General features: G+C 20.0%; 3 protein-coding genes across 4 annotated transcripts; all 3 read right to left on the reverse strand.

The window, feature by feature from the left end:
* Positions 1 to 1,105: 1,105 nt before the first annotated feature.
* LOC128958480 (uncharacterized) lies at positions 1,106 to 10,245 on the reverse strand. Of its 2 annotated transcripts, none has more exons than XM_054304341.1 (4): positions 10,006 to 10,245; positions 4,850 to 4,973; positions 1,330 to 1,617; positions 1,106 to 1,228 (listed from the first exon to the last, which is right to left on the reverse strand). In XM_054304341.1, exons 2-4 carry the CDS (start codon positions 4,962 to 4,964, stop codon positions 1,149 to 1,151), a joined length of 483 nt encoding a protein of 160 aa, XP_054160316.1. In that variant the 5' UTR covers positions 4,965 to 4,973; positions 10,006 to 10,245; the 3' UTR covers positions 1,106 to 1,148. The 2 variants fall into 2 exon arrangements, with proteins under 2 accessions (XP_054160316.1, XP_054160315.1); XM_054304340.1 differs by having other exon boundaries at positions 1,108 to 1,228; positions 4,850 to 4,977.
* Positions 10,246 to 17,745: 7,500 nt separating this feature from the next.
* On the reverse strand, positions 17,746 to 20,071 carry LOC128957498 (beta-parvin-like). The gene is made up of 7 exons (XM_054303265.1): positions 19,912 to 20,071; positions 19,585 to 19,708; positions 19,211 to 19,309; positions 18,932 to 19,034; positions 18,520 to 18,853; positions 18,007 to 18,459; positions 17,746 to 17,947 (listed from the first exon to the last, which is right to left on the reverse strand). Exons 2-7 carry the CDS (start codon positions 19,706 to 19,708, stop codon positions 17,849 to 17,851), a joined length of 1,212 nt encoding a protein of 403 aa, XP_054159240.1. The 5' UTR covers positions 19,912 to 20,071; the 3' UTR covers positions 17,746 to 17,848.
* Positions 20,072 to 23,239: 3,168 nt separating this feature from the next.
* Positions 23,240 to 23,704, reverse strand: LOC128958575 (uncharacterized). The gene is made up of 2 exons (XM_054304453.1): positions 23,463 to 23,704; positions 23,240 to 23,399 (listed from the first exon to the last, which is right to left on the reverse strand). The coding sequence occupies exons 1-2, from the start codon at positions 23,674 to 23,676 to the stop codon at positions 23,278 to 23,280; spliced, it is 336 nt and encodes a 111-aa protein (XP_054160428.1). The 5' UTR covers positions 23,677 to 23,704; the 3' UTR covers positions 23,240 to 23,277.
* Positions 23,705 to 25,476: the final 1,772 nt, after the last annotated feature.

Below are 25,476 nucleotides of genomic sequence, written 5' to 3' on the forward strand. Positions count from 1 at the left end.
TTTACATGTGATTTTTATATTGTAAATATAGACACATTTTTGCCTATACTGTACTATACATTGTTGTTGTCATTTGTTGTATAATATATATCTGATTTAACAACTTTTATCTTTTTGGTCATTTGATTCACAAAAAAATATGCGATAATTTCCACGACAATCAACATAACATTGTAATGATTGTCAAATTTTTTTCAAGTTTTAGCACAAAAACAGATAACAGTTAACACATAACACATAACTACTGCCTACTCGTCTTCCACTCGTTTATGTTATGACTACTAATAGACGACATTTAGACTCATGTAATATGAGATACATCTAACAAAAAAACAATTTGTTAGACTCTTTACTAACAAAAATCATTTAATTATAAATATATGACATTTCAAACTAATATTTCAACAATATCTTAGGTGTATTAATAGTTAGTATTAATTTCAAATTACAAAATTTTATTTCATTTCGTCTTTATTTTTTATATTTATTAAATGAAATAATAAAATTGCCTAAAAATGAAATAAAAAATTTATATATTTTTATTATATTTAATATATAAAAAACTGGTCAAATAAATGCTAAAATAATATTTAATTAATGAATTATTATAGAGACATATAAATAATTAGAAATGTATTTTAATTAATTATAATAAATTATTTTAATATAATAATATAATTATTCATTTAAGATTTAGTTATATAGCTACATCATTTAAAATAAATTAAATATGATAAATTACAATAAATTACAATAACATACAATTTAATTGTTGTTTATAATTAAATTTAACATTTAAAATTTTAAAAATTGATATTTAAATTAATAGACAAGTTTTTAATGAGTTTTTAACAATTCACAAATGAATATCCTATAGTTTGTAACATATGTTTGTAACTTATTATAAAATACTKAATGATAAATATGTGTAACCATACGCTTGACAAACACAGGTATAAACGGTTATTAATAATAATAAATAAATCTCAATAACTGATAAACATTTTGCTAGTAATTAGAGATTATATTAAAAATACTTAAAATAAAATTATTCTTTAATAAAAATCAAAGTTCACAATAAATAATTATATTATTAATAATGTAAATATATTTAACATATAATTGAGAGCCACTTGAAAGTAATGCCATTAACCAAAATGCATAAACACATTATCCCTACTTTCAGCAGCTTTTTTAAGGAAAGGACGCGGATGTGTATATAGAGAAGCTATTGATAAATAGTTTGAAAAATAAATAACATTAAATTATAAAACATTTATTATATTAAATATTATAATTGAAATATAAAAAATAATAATAATTTCAAACCTATAAATGCGTGGGGAATGAAATATCTCGTCCGCACCGATCTCTGGCCAATATTTATGGGTCGGCTGTCGTAGGCATTGATATCTTGTTGTTCGCTATTGGCGTTAGAAGTGTCTAATTCAKTGGATGAGTCRTTGCCGTCACCCAAACCGTCATCAGTGACCAACTCTTGAGTACGTTTACCGAAATGCATAATGTTATGACCAGCCCTTCCGAACCGCATTATGTTGTGGTTATGAGTCGATGCCCTCTTTATTAAGTCATCTTCATTACCAGAATTATCAATTGCTATATTATTTAAATATAATTAKTGTTACATTCAAATTATACGATATTTAATGTATCAATTTTACGGTTTAAACTTATAATTTATCGTATTTTGCAGGTTTAATGACTAACTGATGAACCAAATTAATAGATTATATAATTATAAATAATGTCCAGCAAAGTAAACATTTTATAATAATAATAATCAACAATAAATGTATTGCTATAGTAATTGTTGCTCTACTTAATCAAGTTTGCAAAATATAATTAATTAATTAGTCAATGAATTGATAAAACACAAGTCAATAAACACCAATTAACCCAAAACTATCGCTTGCATTCACTTTTAATTTTAACAATTGATTATTTTAGTGACACATATCTGTCCGAGTTTTAAGCATTATATCAATGTATGAGTTATTAATTTTATGTTTAATAACTTTGATTAAAAAATAAATAATTAGTTAATTAAAATTATACATATCATTAGTTTGATATTTTCAATAATTCAAATACAATCATAATAAACACTTTTTCATCTTTTTTAAAAAAAAATAATTCAAATAAAAGTTTAAAATCTGATTATTAATATTTTTAGAGTTTTAGTTACTGATCTGTTAAATATATTATAATTACGTTTGGGATATACAAATGTATAAAAATACGTTAATGAAACCCTTTAATGTTTATTATTTAAAAATTTATGAATAATTATTATAAACTAAAATAATAAAATTAAAATATTCAATACTTTAATCAACATATTTAAAGTGTAATAATCAAAGAAACTTTTATACTAATTTGTTGGTAAATAATTAATATAAACAACATTATTTTCTCATATTTATTATTAATGATAATTATGTATAAATCTTAATTTATCAATTATTTTAAATATTTTAAAATAATTAAATAATATTTTATGACATTAAAAACAATTATTGACTTTTAAATGTTTCGCATTACCTTAAAAAATAAAAATTCAATTTGTGTTTTTGTAATTCATTATTAAAACTAATGAAAAAATTTATTAATGACTTAACCCATCGTTAGCTATCATTTAATCTAAATGCCACCACATTATGTTCACTCTCTTATTTAAGTCTAATTTTATAATTTATTAAACAACAAATGCCATTGTATTTTACATAATAAAGTATAAAATAGTTTTATTTTGTTTTATAATAACAATAACTGCTGTAAATGTTATATAAAAAACAAAAGTCTAATAGCTTGCAGTCATTCATTAATAAAATACATAAATTGTAAACTATGTGTTGACACGTCCTAAACAAACATTACTGATCTTTATATAATATAATAATTATAATATCTGACCACAATTTTGACAATAATTAACATATGTTCAAAATATGTTATTAAATATACCACGTCTTTTGATATTATTAATGTCAAACTTGTTTTAATATAAGTGATAAAAAATATAAATATAATCTAGGTCATTCACTTAATTCAATTTTTTTAGTCTGAAAGCTAAAAATATTAAAATAAACTTTATTTAATGTAAACAAAATAATTATTTTAAAAAACGTTAAAAAATCTAAAATATTTATAATTATATTATTTTATACTGATTTTGTTATTTATTAATGTAAATTATATATATATATATATAATATTTAACAAATTTTAAATTGTCTTATAAAAAATTTGTTTAATTAATTAATTTATATTATTATTGATCACTGAAAGACATTGCAACACAAATTTTCAATAATTATATTAAAAATATGTTATAAATTTTATTTAATATAAAAAATTTAAAGATCAAAAGAATAAATATAAAAATATAATTTTTAATTAATAATCTAAAATTCAGAATATTTAACATAATGCTAAAAATTAAATTATCTCAAAATAAAAAATATATAATTTTTTTCTACAACTTATAAACAAATTACTGTAAATTTTACCGAAATTATTACAATATTTTTATAGTTTCGGCATATTTTTATGCTATTATTATGTTTTGAGAATCAGAGTAGACTAATATCTCGTGGGATTAGTTTAAATCAAAGTTTAAAATGTAAATTAATTTATTATTATACCTCAAATGTTAAAAGTTTATTTGATTTAATAATTCATTTGAAATACTATATAAAACTATAGGTTAGGATTTATATGAATTTAGTGTTGGAATTGTCAGTCAATTATATTACTGTATTTATATTATAAGGTTATATAAAGTTTTTATTTTTTAAATCATAGGAAAGTCGTACTTAAAATAATTAAATGAATCCAAAATTATAATTGACTACAAAGTAATGAAATGTGTAACGGAATCTTTACAATAGTTTTACACAATTTTAATTGACTAACATTTAAGTGAATTAATTTGAACTTCCCATTAATGCTAATTTGCCAAATACTACTTTATATTTACTCTCAAGCAAACATACTTTTTTTATAAAAATTTTAATAAAAATAAACTATACTTTTGTGTTAAGAAATAAAAATAGTTAATAATTAAGTGATCGTCATATAACTTATATATATATTTAATATATACAAAATCTATTTATATATACTCTAAATATTGTACACAAAAGAGTGGGGGAAAGAAAGAGATGCAATGAAACAAAAATTAAGATAAGATTAAGTCATGAGATTGTTATAGTAAACTAACTGAACATAAGCTAAACATTTAATCTTAAACTTAATGTTCATTGAATGCAGTGTTGAGACTATCGGCGGATAAGATAAAAGCTTTTTTAAGACCAATTTGAACTTATATTTGACATCACGTTTCAACACATGTATTGATTTGTTAGAAAACTATGTTTTATTAAATTTTGTGTCTCTTTTCTATAATTTATAGAAAAACAATGATTGTAATGTCTAAATGCAATACCTATAAAGATTTTGTTTAGATTTTCTACATAATAAGTTTAATAGTATTAATTGTTAAATAGTTGATAATAAATTTTATATAAACTAAATACTATTTAAAAATACAATTTATAGATATAATTGACATTATAGTGTATAAATTATATACACTATAATGATATAATGATAAAAAAAATCTTCAGATATTAATTAAAAAACCGTAGGTTTCTATTGACAAGTATTATAACAAATTTGTGAAGGAGTTTATATTATTACTTGTTTATAAAAATAGTTTTTAGTAAATGTATTGACTGTAATTTTGTTATTTTGAAAATTAATTGATTGTTATATCCATAATATACTATATATAACATAAAATAAGGAGAAATCAAATAAAACTTACAATTTTGTTGTGCGACGGCTAACGAAGTCAACATCAAAGTAATTACAATATAATAACAGTATTGTGGTATCGATACAGTCATTCCCGACGATTGCATTGCTTTATTGTATGTCATGATTGAGGTCTACCTATAATTAGATTAATGTTAATCTCATTTACAAACATAACTATTAACAGATTTTCAATGATTGCTAAATAACTTAATGGTTAATCATTGGACACTTAGTGTTGACGAAAACAATTGCAATAAACATTAAATTATTATTCAATAAAAACTCCTAAATGTTTTGCTTATTATTATTAGTACAATCTTACAAGTGTTATAATAAATAAATAATATAATAACATTATTTTAAAGTCTAGTTATTATATATTTTATCGACAAAACACATTATAAAATCAATTCAAATTATATAATTTTATTTTAATTGTTTATTTAATTGCTGTAACACAAGACAATAATATTATAATTAGATTTCTGATATTTGTATTTTGTATATAAACATTATATATCAATAATTAGATTGTAATTTTATATAATGTATTTGTAATAAAATTAATTCTAATACTTTCCWTTTATATTAATGTTATAATATAATAAAAATATTTTTGTAAACTTGAAAAAGTCAATTTATACAATTAAAAAATAGTTTAATTTTTATATAATACATAATATATATATATATAAATATGTTTTTAATGAACTTAAGTCAGACATTATTTAAAATTTATATATATATATATATTATCATATTTTTACTATAAAAATAAATTTTTAGGTTTTAATATTTTTTTTAATAATTTATTAAATTAATAAATTTTATTTATTATGTATTATGCCAATCATTACCAAAATTAGCATTAATTAGCAAAATAAACATTTAATTAAAATATTTATTAATTTATTAGTTGTTGACACTTGACTACATTGTATGTTGCTTTTAAAGTAAAAATTGTTTTTTATTTATAATATGTCTAATATTTCATTAAAATGATGACAAATAATAAAATAAAATTAATGACACTAGAGTTTAGTACTTAATAGGGAATGGCAGGAAAATGTTACTAGCTTATTTTTTAAATATTAGATAACGTAGTTTATTAAACATTAAAAAAATTATATTATATTAAAATTTGTTATATTAAATTTATATGTAAGTAAAAATTATTTTGTGTAAATTTTCGTAAAATATTATTTAAAAAAGTAAGATTTTCCTGCTATCGCCTATTCTAGAGTTAAATAGAGTAAAATTGTAATARTTTATATATCAGGGTTGCTATTCGAAGGGGTAGGAGTAAGCCATCTTACCCCCTGAGATCAAGATTTTTTGGTTCTTACCCCTCCCCCTGGCCTAAAGCCAAAAAGTTGGGGGTTTCTATAACCAATTATCGGCGCCAATAATCGCATTAATAATACAGAATAAATAAATAAAAACTAGTAAAATACTGAAAAAGATAATTAATTAAATCAATATAACATTATTTGCAGTAAATAATAATGTAATATAAAGTATGTAACAAAACAAAAAATTAATTATTCTTATATTGAAACATAAAAATAAGTTTATTCACTAATTAACATAAAATAAGTTTTAATAATAATAAAAATGAATATATTAAATAAATATTAAAAATTTTACTAGGTATATATGGGGAATTTATTGAAAATTATTAAAATTTATTAATTTACTAAAATTTGGTAAAAATTGTCGTTTACAAATGTAATAAAAAGTGTACCCCATATAACTTTAAACTTTTTATTGGAGTTTTTTTTGCTATTTTACTCACCCCCATATACCCCCATTAATATCGAAAACTTATAGCATCCCTGATATAAATACTGTTTATAAATAGTATTAAAGTATATATTGTGTAAATTTTTTTAAACATAATTATCAACTAAAACTTTAATTTCTTACTATATATAATAGACTTTACAAACAATTAAATATTTATATTTATTAACTATTTTATTTATATATAAAAACTAAGTTATTGACGTAGACTCTTATTAAGTAAAAATACATATGATATGATAGTATGTATGACGTGTTATATAATCCAAAATTATTATTTTAATGACAAGAATATAGTATTTAAATTTCTTAGATTACAAATGTTTTTTTTGGAAATTGAATCCTGAATTTAATTACTTTGAAGCGCTCGAAGATATGATTAGTGATCTCTCGATTCCTAAATAACATAAACTCTAAATTATTCCCAAAAATTAAATCAATATTTTAGTGATTTTATTACAATAAAACCGATAAAATATATATACAGTAGTAATAATGATTAATTATTAAAAATTTAATATTAGATAATTAGTAAAATATTCTATCAATTAATTAGTTAAAAAGTGTAATAATTATTGTATATTGTTATAATATATAATTTATATATAATATTTTTTATTCAATCATAAAAATACAATAAATAAAAGTAAACTTTGTTATAAAACACAAATTGGATGATCAAGTGTATCAATTATATCAATAATTGTATCTATAGTTATAACAATTTGTATAGTTTATAATAGAATTCATTTAACAAATATTTTATATCAAAATTATATATTTTATCAGATGTCTAATAAATGACTAATTATTTTTTAATGAGTAAAATATTAATTATCAATATTAAAATATATAACTACAAAATACCGGTATTAGCCTGGTTAGTCTGATAGATTTAACATAAGGCACCGGAACTTTCAATAAATTAATCATTAAATGTTACTAAAAGTTATTAAAATTATAACAAGAATTTAATATTTAATATTTTTTTAAATATAAATAAATCGTTACATCTATTAATAGGTTAAATATAGATTATTTTAATTATACATTTTTACATTGCATTTTTAAAATTGTATTAATTAAATATTTGTTATTAACAAAAGCAAACTAGAACATTTTATCTTATTTTGAAACTTGAATATTTTAGTTCAATATCTATGACATAGTTATTATTATTTAAAAATTACTTAAATTTAAAAATAAAGTTTTATTTATATCAATACTAATCTTATTAAAATGTAGTTATAATATTTGATACAATTAAATAAAGTCTATTAATGTGAAGTTTTAAAACATCCGGCACAACTACAATAGTCAGATGTCAATAGTGATTTCAATATACATTTATCAATAGTTATACAATAATTGCAATACACTATAAGTAAATTTTCTACTTTTTCATTGAATAAATAAACACCAATTTCTTTTATAAAAATACAAATATATATGTATTTATTATTTATAAACGTATAAATATTTAATAAAGGTATAATTTTTTCTTAATAACGTTAAACAAATATTTGATTGATATGTAAAAATAGTTTATTTAATTACAAAACATTTAGAAAATTAATTTTTATAAACAATTTATTTGCTATATTATTTGTGTTTTTATATCTTATACTATTAATTAAAAATATTATAAAAGTATTTTAAATAATATTACAATTAAAAAATAGATTTTTAATTGCATTTATACATACGAATGTATATTAAAGATATTATTATATATAACTTATAAATTTAAATATTGTATTTAATCACATTTTTGAAATATTGAAGCAATTTTATGTATAAAATTATTTAATAATTAATATTGATTCACATTATTTAAGTGTTATACACAAAAGTCATTAATATAAACAAATTTATAAATCCAATCTATTTATATTATTTTATTAACTATAATAAAAGTTGTCATCACAATGTGATTAAAAACTATAATTATAACTATTATTAGTGATATCATAAATATCTAATGTTTAACAAAGTATTGTTTGGTTTCCATTGAGACCACAATTTAGAATTAGTATCGAAATAAATAAATATTGTTTCATATAATCTTTGATAACTGGCTTAACGGAAATGTCAAACCATTAAAAATGGATTATTTGATACTCAAAACTTAAACAAACTATTGAAATATAAAATAAGTTTGGTTTGCATATATATACTGTACCAAAATATATGCCCACAAGCTTTATCAAAAATGTCACATTAAATTGTATAGTGTATAGTATACACTGTATACCGTATTTGTTATATCAATATACACTATACTATTGATGTCATATCCTTTTAAAACTATAAATTTTAAATACTTTAAAAATACTTATAAAATATTGTATATATAATCACAAAAAAACTTTATTTACATTTAAGTTTCTCAATTTAATATTTAAAAAAAGATAAACACAAATTTGTTTTATCAAACAAGTAAAAAATAATTTAATTTAAAGGATAAATGTAAAATTATTAAATATTCAATGTTATATTTAATATTTTTTATTTTTATTATGAAATATATAAAATTATTTTTTATTTTAAGAAATTATAAAATTAATATTTACTATATTAAAGCAGTAAAAGACATGCAAATCTATGAGCGTATTATATAATAAATTATGAAAAAATCAAGACAATACTCATTATATAAATAAAATTTTTAAAGTGAAACAATTAATACTGTGGTAAATATATGAAGTTATTTGTAGTTTACTTTATAAATGTTTATTTTTCTATGTGTAACTAAAAATTAAATTATTGTATGTTTAAAAATTCAATAAAAAAAATTAACAATATGCAACAATATTGAAAATATAAACATGTGTTACACTTAAACATTAAATGAAATAATTTTAAAACATTACTTTAATATATTATTTGAAAACATGTACATAAATGTTAGTATTATGCTTTATAAAGTGTATACATCATTAAGTAAATAAAAATTACTAAAAACTCTTACAAATTATGATTAATTTTATTTAAAATTAAAAATAATTTTAATTTTTATAATCTTGTTTTTTATTCTAACATAATTATATTCTTCAATTTTTTTGCATAATTGCAATAGTATTTTATTTCTTTATATATATACACATAAATAATTTAATATATTTAATATGTACATAAATGTAAGTATATATATATCATTATAAATAATAATATTAAATAAATAAAACTAAACTTTATACAGGTATATTCATTTACATTATAAATACGCTTAATATTTACATTTATTAAATTATACTTTAATATATAAATTATAACTTATGATTTTAAATAAAACTTATCCATATTTTAAATAATAACTTAAAAGTTTGTATGATTTATAAGATATAGAAAATAACTTACCAAACAAAAGTCGATTATGTAAAAAAGTATTTGCAAAACAATTTTTGTTTAAAAAGATTACTTAAAATCGATAAAATACTAACAACTGAAACAACTAATTGACACAAAACGACAGTTTACAGAATTTTTAACAGAATTTTAGTAATAATAGTGTTTTCACTGTTAAAACACACATAAAACAGACAATCAAAAAGCTTTCTTCTATTACTTGAATCACAAACTGCTAATCAAAATACACTTTTTATTTGATCTCCAATATTAACTTTGGACCTATAAAAGTGCTTTTATGTAACGATTGCGCACCACTTGTAGCCCATTGTCTATGAGATGATGAGATATACGATACGGCTATCAATACATTTAACTGCCGACCCCTTGTTGCCCACCAACTGACGGCGCAAACAAATTTACGCAATCAATTAGATCTCCTTTTATATTGACTTTTAAACAATACGTTTTTAACTATTAAGAAATACATAAAGTTATTTAAATATTGTAGTTTTTTCAATTTTTTTGGTACTTACTAATTAATTCAATAATTAACATTATCATAAAATCGATAATTATGTAAACTTGATATATTTATAAGCATTATATAATAATATAAGAACATTTTTCTTATTTAATATCTATTTTTATATTTTTAAAAATTTTAATACAATAATTATAGTTGATTATATTTACAAGACTAAATTTTATAACATAATTAAATATACCTTATAAATATACTTTAATATACTTAGCAAAAAAATTAGAAAAAATATTTTTATAATAATATTGGAAATTAAAAACTTATAATATTATAGATAGTTATGATAATCCTCAAACATAACATAATACAAGCAGTTATGCATTTACTACTTTACATACTAAATAGTAAAAGATTTTTAACATTAAAGTTGGGATTCAAAAACACACACAAAAATTTACAGAAGATTTTGATCTATTATGAAAATACTTAAATAAACATAAATTATACAATTAATATAAGACTTTATTTTTTATAAATTTAAAAAAAATGAATTGATAACTTACTATTATTTTATTGTTACTTATTTCACTTTAATATTGTAGTATTTATTTTTATTTTATTTCTTTTTAATACTTAGAAATATTCTCTCTTAAATTATTAATTTTTTTTTAGATAATTAAAAGAATTATTATATAACACAAGCAAAATATAATTTATATTATTTAAATATACAACATATTATAAAATCGATTTTTCCGGTACTTAAAAACAATCTTAAAAATGTAAAGAAAATCTTTTATGAGTCTTTTTAAATACTCATTAAACAAGTTTTAGTTTAGTAGCAAAAAAACATTTAATTATAATAGTATAAAATCAAAATATATAAAATAATATTATTTATTTATATTATATAACTAAAATAGACTGTTTGTAAAATTTGTAAATATATCCTAAATTTATTATAACATTTCAATAACAAATTGTTAACATTTATTGATAAATTAAATTGTGTCTTACAATAAGTAAAGATAAATAATACATGAGTGACATAATTTGGACAGTATATCAAATAAACAGAATAATTCAATGTTTTTAAAAAAAATATTTTATTAAAGCTAAGAAGATATTATTTATATACAGTATATTATTATTAAATTGAATTTTTATTCATATTTAAATACTCTGATCATTGAAACATAAAGTTAATATTCAGTGACAAGTTTTATTTTTTTTTATTTGTATTATTATTATTATTTGGACTCTAACTAACAATTGTGTAAAAGACATTTGTATATATTGTACACTTTAGTTGAGCTTTGAGATCATTAAAGAGAGATCAATAAAAAAAACTAAAATTATGTGAGTTTTGGGAAGTCATCGGTTTATTAGATAAGGATTATTATTGTTAAAAAGCTTTTTTCTATTGTTTAGCTAATGTTTTGTTTTTAAAAAACTAGTAAATAAATAAATCGGTAAAAATTAGTTTTGAATATATTTGAAATATATTATTATAACATTTGTACACAATATTTACAATAAACATAATTAGGTAAACAACTTAAATATTAGATAATTTTCAATCTATTAATAATTTAAATACATACTTTTATATGGCTTTAATATTTTTAGATTTTTAATCCTATGTGCAATTTCAGTATAAAAACATTTTATTTGTATATATAATAATTTAAATATTAAATAACATTTAAATAGTAGTAATTTAAGACATTTAAAACTTAATACTCAAAGCAATGATTTCATGTTTTTTTACAAAAAAATGATAATCATTTCGTAAACTTAGTTTATATTTAATCCCAACTCAATTAATCTTAAGTTAACAGATCTCGTTGTAATTGAATATTTATTATGAATATGTTATGTAATTACTCTATAATTGCAATACATCTTATATTTTATAGATATATTTTAATATAAAATTTTATTAATTTTAACATAAATTTTATAATATAGTCTATTAATACTTATATCATTGTAAATATACAGGTAAAATATTAAATTATTTTTAAAAATATTTTTTTATATTAAAAAAGATAAATGTTTACTATATTAAAAAATTTAAATATATATTTAAGTGTATAAAATATAAGATTGTGATATAATCACTACTTGTTGGTCAAACTTTTTGATTCGCAGTAATTATAAATATATTGAAATAGATTTCGTGTTTTGGAAAGAAATAATATTAATATAAATACTATACTTCACAGCACTGGCCGTCAACTGAGATCTCAGACCTGTTTATACTATTTGTGAGATTTGATTGAAACACAATATATATATAGACAGAAAAGGTGTCTTTAATCCGATGATCAACTTTAGCAATAAATTGTGATAACAGAGACCAAAGTTTATAAAAAATATATTTAAATGGTATTTATATGAACAGCCATTTATCACACTATAAAAGTATGTTTAATATGTTTAATCTTTTGCAGACAATACTCTCATAAATTTAGTTTAAAGCATTTAAATAACTAACTAATTAAAACAAATAATTATAAAATTATATTAAGTAATTTAACATAAGTTATCAAAAGAGTCAAATGTAAGAAAATTTATTTACAAATATTTATTATAAAATATATATCATTAGATAAATAAACAAGTTGAGATAAATTTTTATAATGTAAATTTATTTTAAATAATAATTGTAATAAAAGTAAATACAAAAATATTGTATAATATAAGCTTTTCAGTAAAATTTAGTCTATTTTCTATACAAACACTTAATATTTTTTTAATTATCCGAATATACATTACATACTGTACTTACTATTGTATAATTACTATTATAATATACTGTACTAAGTTATTACAGTATATACATTAGATTTATAATGTAATTTACGCTAAAAATAATGTTATATCAATTTTAAAAATGTTAAAATTTAAAAGTTTTATTTATGACTATTTAAATAATATTTAAAAACAATAGAGATTATAATCATATAGAAATATTTAAAATTAAACTCAATAATAATACTAAGCATTAAATTAATATAAGAAAATAGTAGTATTTAAATCAGATTTTTTGTAATAAAAACTTATATTAAAATTTACTTCTTGGTAAACACAATAATATAAATATATGGAAAAATAAACAATAATATTATTATGTAATTACAAAAATAAACTTTATAAATATACAGTATATTATATACGTTTAGTTAATTATAATACTATAACAAACTAGATTGTCCCGCGCAACATGTATAACTGTCCAATTCTTTTACTAATTTTAAAATATTCATCATAAGTAGTTTGAATGAGACTTAATTTTTCTATACAACTATTACATAACCTAATGTAACAAAACTACTGTACTAAACCAATACACATTATTTAATCTAAACTCTTGAAAAATTTTAGATTTTTATATATATTTAAATTATTTTAATACAAATTGAAAATTTAATTATTTTTGCAAAAAAATTTACAAAAATTTAGCATATATAGCTAACCTCCCGGTGCCCTGTGACACACAATGTAGCAAAATGTAAGTACACAACATCTGTCTACCTGTCCTCAAAACCAACCTGAGCTCAATATACATTTAAAATTTCCCATAGAAATATCATTGCTTTAAATAAAAGTTGAAAATTTTAATACAAATTGAAAATTTTTTATATTTGAGAAAATTTTACAAAAATTTAGCACAGGTTGCTAACCTCCCGGTGCCCTATGACTCATATAATATAGCAAAATATAGTTACACTACATCAGCCTACCTGAGCCTAAAATCTACCAGTGCTCTATAATCATTTAAAATTTCCCATAGAAATAACATTGCTTTCAATAAAAATTGAAAATTTTAATACAGATTGAAAATTTTTGTATTTGAGAAAATTTTACAAAAACTTAACACAGGTAACTAACCTCCCGGTGCCCTGTGACTTATATAATATAGCAAAATGTTATTACACAGCACCTGCCTACCTGTCCATAAAACCTAACTGAGCTCAATAATCATTTAAAATTTCCCATAGAAATAACATTGCTTTAAATTAAAATTGAAAATATAACAATACATTTTTAGATTTGAATTAAAATATGGTTGTTGATGAAAGGTGCCATACAAACAGACAAACAGAGACTATTATCTTAAAGTGTTATATTGATGCATTCATTACAATATAAAACAAAAAATCTAATCTAATTAAAGTTAGATCAAATTCCATCCCTTGATATATTTTCCGCACTCCATAGTAATTCCCATAGAAATTACTTCCTTGTCCTACCACCTATCGAACCCTAAGAAACACATTTTATTATTATGTTTGTTATATTTATAAAAAAATTTTATGCAAAATATTAGAGTTTTGGTAATATTAATATATATAATAATAATATGAAATTTATTTTTCCTTTTTAATAATAAATGGAGAGAAAATAAAATATTTTCCATATTTTTCGGGAAAAATGTAAGGATTTTATTTGGAAAGTTCACTCCCTGGGAAAGTTGCCCGAACTCTGACAACTTTTGATTGAGAACATCAATTCCATATCCTGACAACTACTTTATATAATTTTTTCATTTACAATATTTATTTATAAGCATTTAAGTTATAGTACAGTCCAATCCAGTCAACTAAGTGGGTATATAAACGCTAAATAAAACATTTAAAGACAAAGCATATCGACTTAAAAAATTAAACTATAATAACTCATCAATTGTAATTTTAATTAAATTTTTTATTATAATTTTTATATAAACTATAAAAGTATATAATTTTAATAATTTTGAAACTACAATTTTATTATAATTTATTGTGAAAACCAATTTATTCCTATATGTATACCTATATTAATAATTATTGTCTTTTATATAACAAAAATATCTGTGATTTGCTTTTAGAATAAAAGTTTATGACATAATGTTTAAACAATAAAATATTTTGATATCTGTTTTATAATAAATATTGTTTTATGAATAAAATATTAAAAAAGAGTACAGAAAATCCTACCAAATTTAATTTGATATATAAATAAAAACAAATATTTGATAATAATTAAATTATTTTTTAAAATTTATATTATTTATATAAAATGTAATATTCATGTAAAAATTAATTAAATTAGCAAGTGGAAAACTTATTAAAAATAATAAATTAACATATTAGTAATAACTTTATATTTATATACAGTATACATATATAGTTAGTACAGTATTTAAAATAATATAATAAACAATTGCCACTAAAAGAGTGGGTGCTATAAACTATTTATGAGATTCAGACAAATTAAATTTGAACAAATATAGTATGTATTGATATTACATATGGTATAAACTAAATGTTAAGCCTTTAACTTATAAAATGTTTAACCAATTGAAATGATAGCACTGTTACGTCAAATTATAGACACAGGAGTGGGTTGTCTTATATTTCAAGTTTTATTTGAAACCAATTCAATTCCAATGAATTTGTTAAATAAAAAAAACATTTTTAGCATTTGTTTATGTTGTGTAAAATTAATAGAAAAAATGTTTTTAAAAATGTGATTAAATATATCAATAATATAAATTTTATTTTAATTAATTTTTTCTATTTTGGTAAAAATATTATATCGTGTATATTATTACAAATTGAAAATCAGAAATGATTTCTAACATTTAATAATTTTTTTTGTTGATATAAATTACATATCCTATTAATTTAACTAAACAATTACAGTGTTAACTAAATTAAAATATTAACTAAAATTTTAAAAATGTTTAAAAACTTGTAGTAATATAATCAGTATAATAATTTATATTTGTTAAAACTAAACTAGCTATCATCATATCATAATATAAATATATATTTGCTTGCAAGCAAAATAAAAACTTAATATAATTAAATACATGTTTATTTAATAATTTCAAATTACATATATTTATTTATTTTAAATAAAAAACTAAAATATTCAATAGTATAACATATTTGTTAGTATTTTAGTATTTATGAAAATTTCGTATATTATACTAAAAGACAATTGAGAGTTGAGATCAACAAAAATAAAGAAAAACACAAACAGTTGTCTCTAAACTGTATTTTCTTTTATTCCCAAAACAAATGAAATGTATTTTTCTAATGAAAGCATATTTGTGAACAAAGTGAACACTTTTGTGGCTATAATAAGGTTTGCGTAAAATTAAATAGTATTGACATTAAAACTCGACATTAAGTTTATAAAAACTAATCAAAAACTATTTCTTCGCATTTTTTACATTACTGAACAAACCAAACAAATAGTATTGGCATTAAAAAATGATTTTATCGTTACATTTAAATGCCTTCAAGTCATTCAAAAAACGATAAAAACAATTTCAAACTTATCTATTGAAATGTGATTTGAGTTTTTATAGTTAAATTGTAAAGTATACATGTATTGCTAGTTTCAAATGGTTTCATTGTGTCAATATTTTGGTTATATATATTTTTAGACAACTTATTCCAACCTTTTTGTTTTTTTAACTTTTTTACATTTTAAGAAATTAATGAATGTGTCTTAAAAATTAAATTTTAATTAATAGTTTATTTCATAGTAGAGAAATATCGTATTATCATAAATATGTGAATCGATATGAATATTTATATCGATGACTTAATAAGTGAATCATTTAATTTTGATTAAAATATTTTTAATTTATTTCTAGACTAGGTTATTTAATATAATTATAAAGTTTTTATTTTAAAATCTACATTTTAATAATAACAATACTTATTTATAACTTTTAAATCTTTAAATATATTTTATTGTAGGCGTAATAAGTTATATTAATAGTAATTGAATCCGATTTATTCGTGTCCTTATTTTATTATAATAAACATTTTAGTAGACATATAGGTATATATTATAACATTTTTGTATCTTAATTGAATACATGACTACTTTACTAATTGTTTGAAAATGATTAAAATTTTAATTTAAAACCAAACAGATAATCTGTCATTAATTTACTTTAAAGAAAATATATGTTAGCGTGTAGTTTATCTGTAGTATATATATATATATATATATATATATTTACATATCATTTTATGCAAAATTAATTATTTTAACAGATTTTATTTCGAGAAAAATTGTAAATAAAATTTTATTGAATACATACAAATACATATTATATTAAAGCACATTAATATGGCACATATTTTATTTCAATTATATTAATAATAAATTCTTAAAATATCTAAAATATTGTGTTAAATAAATGCATAATTAATAAAATGTTATTTTGTAAATACAAATAATACAGTATATGCTGCCTTAAAGGATTATTGTGTTACACATTACTGTAAATAAAATAAATTGATTTTAAAAACAGTATAATTAACTAATTTGTAATTAAATGGGATTTCATTGAAATCATTACAAGTGCTTAAATTTAGTAAATATCATATATAAGACTCTGAGAGTTGACTTCATATCTGCGTTTACAATATCTTCTGCTCTGACTTTTTGTTTCACCTAAAATACAAAATACCGATAAATATATTGTTATAAAATTATTTAAAACAATGTATTACTTGAATTCCCGAGTCCTCCATTAGCTGAAAGGCAACGTTTACATTATGAAGTTTATTAATGGGTGAGCTATCAATATAATTATCCGGTTGTATTGCTGTCTCTTTATTAGAAGTAGCCTCTAATACAGGATCGACTGCAGTGGTAAATATGTTACCTAACGGAACAAAGTAGCCCTCAAGCATTCCCATTAAAAATATCAATAGAAGTCCATCATTGAATTGATTGGGATCTAACTCCACACCAGTGGGTCCAACATAGCACTCAATATTGATTTTATTGAGATGTTTATTAACAAAGTTAATTAATGACCTCTTGACAATTTGTAGTTTATCGGGTGCATGGTCAAACAGGGTGTCAAACGCATCCCTGGGCTCCACACGCATACCCAACTCATCATAAGAACCGGTCAATTGTTCGGTAACTGTAGACGTATGCAAATGTCCCTCACGTTTCTATACAATAAAAATTAAATAATAATTTTTAAAGTACTGTTTAATCAAAATGAAGAATACCTGAACAACAACCAGATTAACGACAACATTCTGTGGTAACCGAATCGGTGCCCTATAATGACGAATCAGTGCAACCAATAAATGGATTATTTGAACCATATTTTTATTGTGAATTCCTCCAACCGTCCACTTGACAGCCGACCACTTGGCTTGAATGCCGAGTAATCTGTTTGTCTGATCCAAGACAGTCCTCAGTTTGGCTTTCTGTCCGTCTTCATTCTGAGTCACTTCCACTACATCTAACTTCTGTCCGCTCAGCTTTTCAATCAATTTTCCCAAAATCTGTCCGTCAAAGAGGTCTTCCTCCAAATCCTTTACAATTATTCTTTGTTCACTTTTTTGATAAAATTATTTTTTATTATATTAATATTATATTAAAATTTCGGTAATCTTTTAATAATATTAAGTATACCTGAGTTCATCATTAATCCAATTAACTAATATCTTAAGCAATTCCTGATAGTCGTGATTGTTGATCATTCCGGGCTCTATCATTGACCTCTCCTCTAATTCATCTATTTTTAATAATAAATCTAATTAATACTCTACAGTATATTATTATAATAAATATTCATAAATTATATCATATTATCTTTCTATATATAATCTTGTTATAAAAATGTAAATTTAAGAGAAAACATAAATTGTGATAAATTAAACAATAATACAAATATACAAAAATGAAACCAACTTAAGACGAATTCCTCTGGAAGTGCATCAATGATCGGGTGCTGAGCGTTACTGTCAATAGCCTGACGACCTTCTTCTTCAATATTAACCGCTTCTTCAACTTTTTTACCACAACAAGACATACAAATAAATCAAATGAAAAAAAAAATGAATTCAATTAAATTTACTAAAATGAGAGATCGCTTACAATAAAAATAGTTTATATAAATATTGACATTAAATATATAACAGTATTTAATAAACAATTTTAATATAACAAGTATTGCATAATAAGAGTCAATATGTAATCAATGATCACATCCTATCATATGATATGATATGACTGCAGTCTAGAGACACACATAAGAGATAACGTATCGATTGATTAGTTTATACCTTCTCTTAACTTCTTCTTTCGGCCCAAAGTTCCCAAATAGTCGAGGAATGACTCAGACTTGCCATTAGTCGGTGTCGTCGGACTGGTCGCCGATCGACGCGATAGTATGGGTGATGAAGACATCTGTTCACACAAATTAAGTTAATTTCATAATTAGTTTTTAGTTTATTAATAAAAAACAAACTTTTATCTTAATTATCATCAAAAATGTCTATTTATTAGTCATATGTGTTAACCATTGTTTACATTGACTTCTTTGATATTGATTATCAAAGTAATAACAGTTTAGACAAAGTTATAATTAATTAATGAAAAATATAACTTACGATCAATTAAGTCAATGGTTAAGTTTAAAAGTGGATGAAAATCAAATCAATTTAAATAAAATGATAAAATAGCTGCCAATTGAAGACAATTATCATTTGAAACAGACTTGTATTTAGGTCTCAATCACTGTATTTGGTATTCAATTACATTATAACCATATTTAGTAAACAATACATAAATGTTATAAACATTATATACATAACACTGACATCTATTGCATTATGTTTTTAATTTGAATAACAATTTATCATTTTATTAAATATAACATTTATTTATTAAAATAAATATAACTACAATATTATATTATTTAAAATTATAAGAAAAAATAAAATTATATAAATAAATATAATGCATTTATTATATATGTTTATATATGAATAAAGTTATTTTTATTAATTATAAATAATTTACTTGATTATAAAATGTATTGATAAAATTAAAAAAAATATTAGAATTATTTAGATGTATATTTAAAAAATAAATATTTATAAATGTAATAAATAAATTATTATATTTTATATATGATTGCATAGTATAGCATAAATACGAGCATTACATCCCATACGACAACATAACAGCGCTAAGTCGTGTATCTCCAGAGACCCTAAAATAATAAATATTTATTAAAAATTTTAATTATAAAAATAGTGTAGTAAGTAATTGATATTATCAATGATCTGTATAAAAATATAAATATTTATGTTAATAATGAATCACAATCAATATAAATAATCAATATTTACTAGAATCACATAATAACATAGTGGCCAATAAATATTTATCTAATCATTTTGATTATCGATTTGTAAGTTTAAGTCAATATATAAACTTTTTTATGTTGAGTATCGACTAATTTATATAACAAATGTAAAAGCATTGTCAGACATATAGCTAAACAAAATCTATCAATAAATAAGATTTAATTTTAAAACCATTAGATTATTACCAGAATTTTAAATCAATATAATACTGGTCTCTGTTTATATCAAAAGAATATTTTGAGTTTTTATTTTATAAGAAAGAGATTTATTTACTGACAAATAAATTGAGTTAAAGTCAAGAGAATATACAGAATACCGGTTTTAAAGAATATTTATACAGAATTTATATATTCTTATATACAGAATATAAATATACAGTATATATAATATATATTTATTTATTTTGTAAATTATTTGATTGACTCACTTATAATTCTGTGGAAAACTTTGTGATCGACTTTTTTAGGATAAAAGCCATATTTGTTACGCTTAATGACTGTACAGGCCTTGTGTATGACTGACTGCAACTCACGGCTATCACACACTGTTATTGTCATATCGGACTCACACACCATCACTATTAATATAATCAATGTCACACAACTATACGGAATATACATTGTTTTTACTGTAATATACGGTTAAACAACTTATTATTTATTATAAACACGTATATGATTCGTGTTTTTATGTTAAAATAGTAATTTTCGCACAAATCAGTGTAATAATAATAATTTATAAATTGATGATATCTTTGAAACAACTGTAAAAACAGTTTAATGGTTTACGATATCAAAAATTATGTCCATTTAGCTGATAATATCGCCACATAAGTTATATGCTTAATGTGCACATTATACAAATTAAGCACACTTTATATAAATTTATAATTGTTATACTTAACAAAGTTTTTTGCAATTAAAATAACAATAAAACTGTATATACAGTGTTATAATTAGTTTAAATTCAAATAATTTTTAAATTAATTTTGTGGAAATCAAATTCTGTTAACTATTTTATTTAAAATAAAGAATTTATATTTAATTTGAAAACAAAAAAAGACTTAAATTTTGATAACTAGTATTAAACAAAATCTATTCTCCAGAGATTATAATAAATTTATAGAATATATACACTATATATATACACACTATATATATACACACTATATATATATACACACTATATATATACTGTATATTATACATAGTGTTGGCAAAAAAGAGAAATTTATAAAATAATAGAGAAATTTCTAGAAAGTTTTTAAAAGAAATTTCTATCTATGGGATCCCCATTTTAATTTTGTTATTTCAATTTTTTTTACCTTGTAACATTGTTATTACAAGTAATAATTAAATATTATTACTAGTATTTTAATTATTAATTAAGGTAAAAATTAATTAATTTAATTATATTTAACTATAATATAATAAAATGTGAATAAAATTTTACAAAACTGATTATTATTGGATAATTATACTTATTTATATAGGTATCCCATTTGTATATTATATGTACAATATTATGTCTCATTAATATATTTATAGTATTTCCAATAACTATAGATATGGGGATCCCATAGTATAACAATAAAGTTAAATTTCTATAGAAATTTATTCATGAGAAATTTTCTAGAAACTTTCTCACGGAAATTTATTAGAAATTTTCTATTTGCCCATCTCTAATTATACAGTATTCTATCACTTAAACAATATAAGTAAATGAATAAAACCAAATTCTACTGCATATCTGTTTTATAGTACTTAGCATTGAATTAATCATAAAATATAAAAACAATGTATAGATTATATTTTAACCTATTGTGCGCTCTAACACAACATGTTTTATTACTAATTAGCCCTTATATATATATACCTCAAATAATATATATATATATAGTATATCTTTATGTCATTTAGTCTTAAATAAGTTATTGTATATTATTAAAAAAATTAATGAAATGCAATATTTAAAAAAATATTATTTTTATTGAGCGATTATATACATTTCAATGGCATTAACCTCTATAATAGTTTTTATTAAGTATATATTATACACTATAATATAATATTTAAAACGAATTATATACAGTACAACATACAATATTTATTATTTATAAATAATTTTAAATAAGCACTTTAAATATAAAAAATAAATATTTTCATTATATATATTTAAAAATACAGTAGTTTAATTAATATTAAGATTCATTTTAAATTTATGATTTTAGCTGATTATGTATATGATTAGAACATTTTATAAACATATTTTAAACATTTTAAATATAAAAATAAATTTTGATTTTATTTTGCTTAAAGTTTTACTGTGATATAACTATATAATAAATTATTTAAATAAATTATGTTATATATATATATATATACTGTACATTAATAAAATATATACAATTGAAGATTGTTAATGTAAACTTTAATACATTTTACATATAAATTATTATATACAAGTAAATATAATTATTGAAATCAAAAATATAAATAGTTATCTTTATTTATTATAATTATAATTATTAAAATAAATTTTAATAAACTTGTTTTTTGTTTGATGCATAAAACCAAAGTTAAGATTAATTGCTAAATTGAAGTTTTATTTTCTTTTAAACTCTCGATTACAATGCAATCCAATGAGTTCAACACTACATCCCTCTTCACAGCATTTTCTGGCCAATTCTGGCGCCGGATCGGAGTCCAATTGGTTTGATATATCGCCTGTAAATCATAAAATAAATTAAAAACATTATTATGTATTATAAGATACAGTAATATACATACGTTGGACTCTATAGGATCCGTAATGAAAAATTATATTTGAATTTCTATTTCTCTTTCCATAATAAGTACACGTCCTTTGGTATAGTGTGAGGAACTGTCGGGAATCACACACACGGGTTGTCACGTGAATTGATGGCCGACTCTCCACATAATTGAATTGGTTGTACACCAAGTATTGTATGACAAATATTGACAACAAAAATGCAAATTTCATAACGTATTATTAAATGGGAGATCAGATGCCAATCAAACAAATTAATTAAAATTTTACAGATTTTTTGGTATTTTGTTTCACTTTAATAATAATAATAATTATAATGTTCTCAGATAACAGTATTCATTAAAATAATAATCACCACTTTGTTAATAGTAATTATAAAAAATTACACCATTAAGTAATTTAATATATAGTAAATTATAATTTACTTATTAATTTAAGTTTTTACTTTCAACAACCAATAATTTGTTGTCATTCATCAAAAAATCACAGATTAGACACAATTTTTAATTAAATTTTCAAATTAATGTAATATGAAATTGATAGTTTATTATTATTATTTTAATATTAATATTTAAAAATTTCAATATACATAACAATTGAATTAAATAAAGTTTAATCTTTTCATACATTTATTAATCTTTACTTAGATTTACACATAAGTCTTAAGTTTGAAAATAAAATTATAAGAAAAAAGGCTTTTTATATGTTTGTTAGGTCTGAACTAAATATGTCTGATTCAGTCACACATATGTTTGTGATATAATAACAAGAAATTCTTGAAATTATATAAAACCAAATGCCGTAACTCATTATAACTGTAAATATATTTGCTATTCATTAAAAATGATAAATGAAAACACAATTTTGTTGATATTTTTTCTGTGAAAATGAGGACGTTTTCATAGTTACACAACTAAAATAAAAAATTACTAAATTAGTAAAAGTTTTTGCCAAAAAATAAAGTTTTTATTGTTATACAAAAAATTTTTGTAATCATATATTGATTAAAATATGACCTCAATTGACTCTTCAATATATAGTCATTTAGTCTGTCATTGATTATCACATTTTTATAATATATTTTAAATAATTATTAATTTTTAGTTTTATATGTATAAAAATGGAAAATCTATTTTAAATTCAAAATTAATGTTTTAAAACATTTATGTTATTTAATGTAATTTAAAACTAGTTTACAATAACTTATGTTTATCAAATAAAATTCAATTATTATTATATAAATAACAATATTTAAACTTGAAATTCCTCTTTATGCCAATTAAATTATGTTTATTTCGTATATAATCACGTTATTTAAATTAAATGTAACTATTTTTAATTCATTGTAAAAACATTTAATTATTAATTTTTATACAAATGTTGTATAATAGAAATAACGGATATAATAAATTTTTAAGGATATAAATTATTATAGTTTAAATTAAATAAAAAATAGTTAAGATTAATAATTGTATCTTTATTCTAATAATTATTACTAATAATTATTAAATATTATATCTTTATTAATATATAGTCTTACATTGTTTTGAATGTTTTTCAATATTCAAAAATAAATATTTAATAATAATTACAATTTTACGAAAATTGTTTGCAAATTACATTAATCTAAACTCAATAAACAAAATATATTTATGTAAAAAATGTTATTTACTTTAAAATTACTCAAAAAATCAAATTATATTTTCAAATATAATTTATACATAAAATTCTTTAAATATGAAAAATTTAGAAGTGATTCATAATACAGTATTAATGGAGTAATTGGTGTTATTATTATTTTACATATAATAAAATATGAGATAAAATGTGTTTATTTTGTCTTAAATCATTATAAATGAATATACAAAATGTTTATTCTAAACGTTGGTTTCATTGAATGCCACAAATTAGAAATGATTTGCCTAAAGATTAAACAAACAAAATCATTGTTTTATATCATATCATATAATACTGTACTGTATATACTGTTTACTTGTCAACTCAACTATTTGT

This window comes from Oppia nitens, unplaced genomic scaffold, assembly GCF_028296485.1.
Source record: "Oppia nitens isolate AA-2021 unplaced genomic scaffold, nextdenovo-longstitch-racon4-pilon3 scaffold3_pilon_pilon_pilon, whole genome shotgun sequence".
In the NCBI taxonomy this organism is placed as follows: domain Eukaryota; kingdom Metazoa; phylum Arthropoda; class Arachnida; order Sarcoptiformes; family Oppiidae; genus Oppia; species Oppia nitens.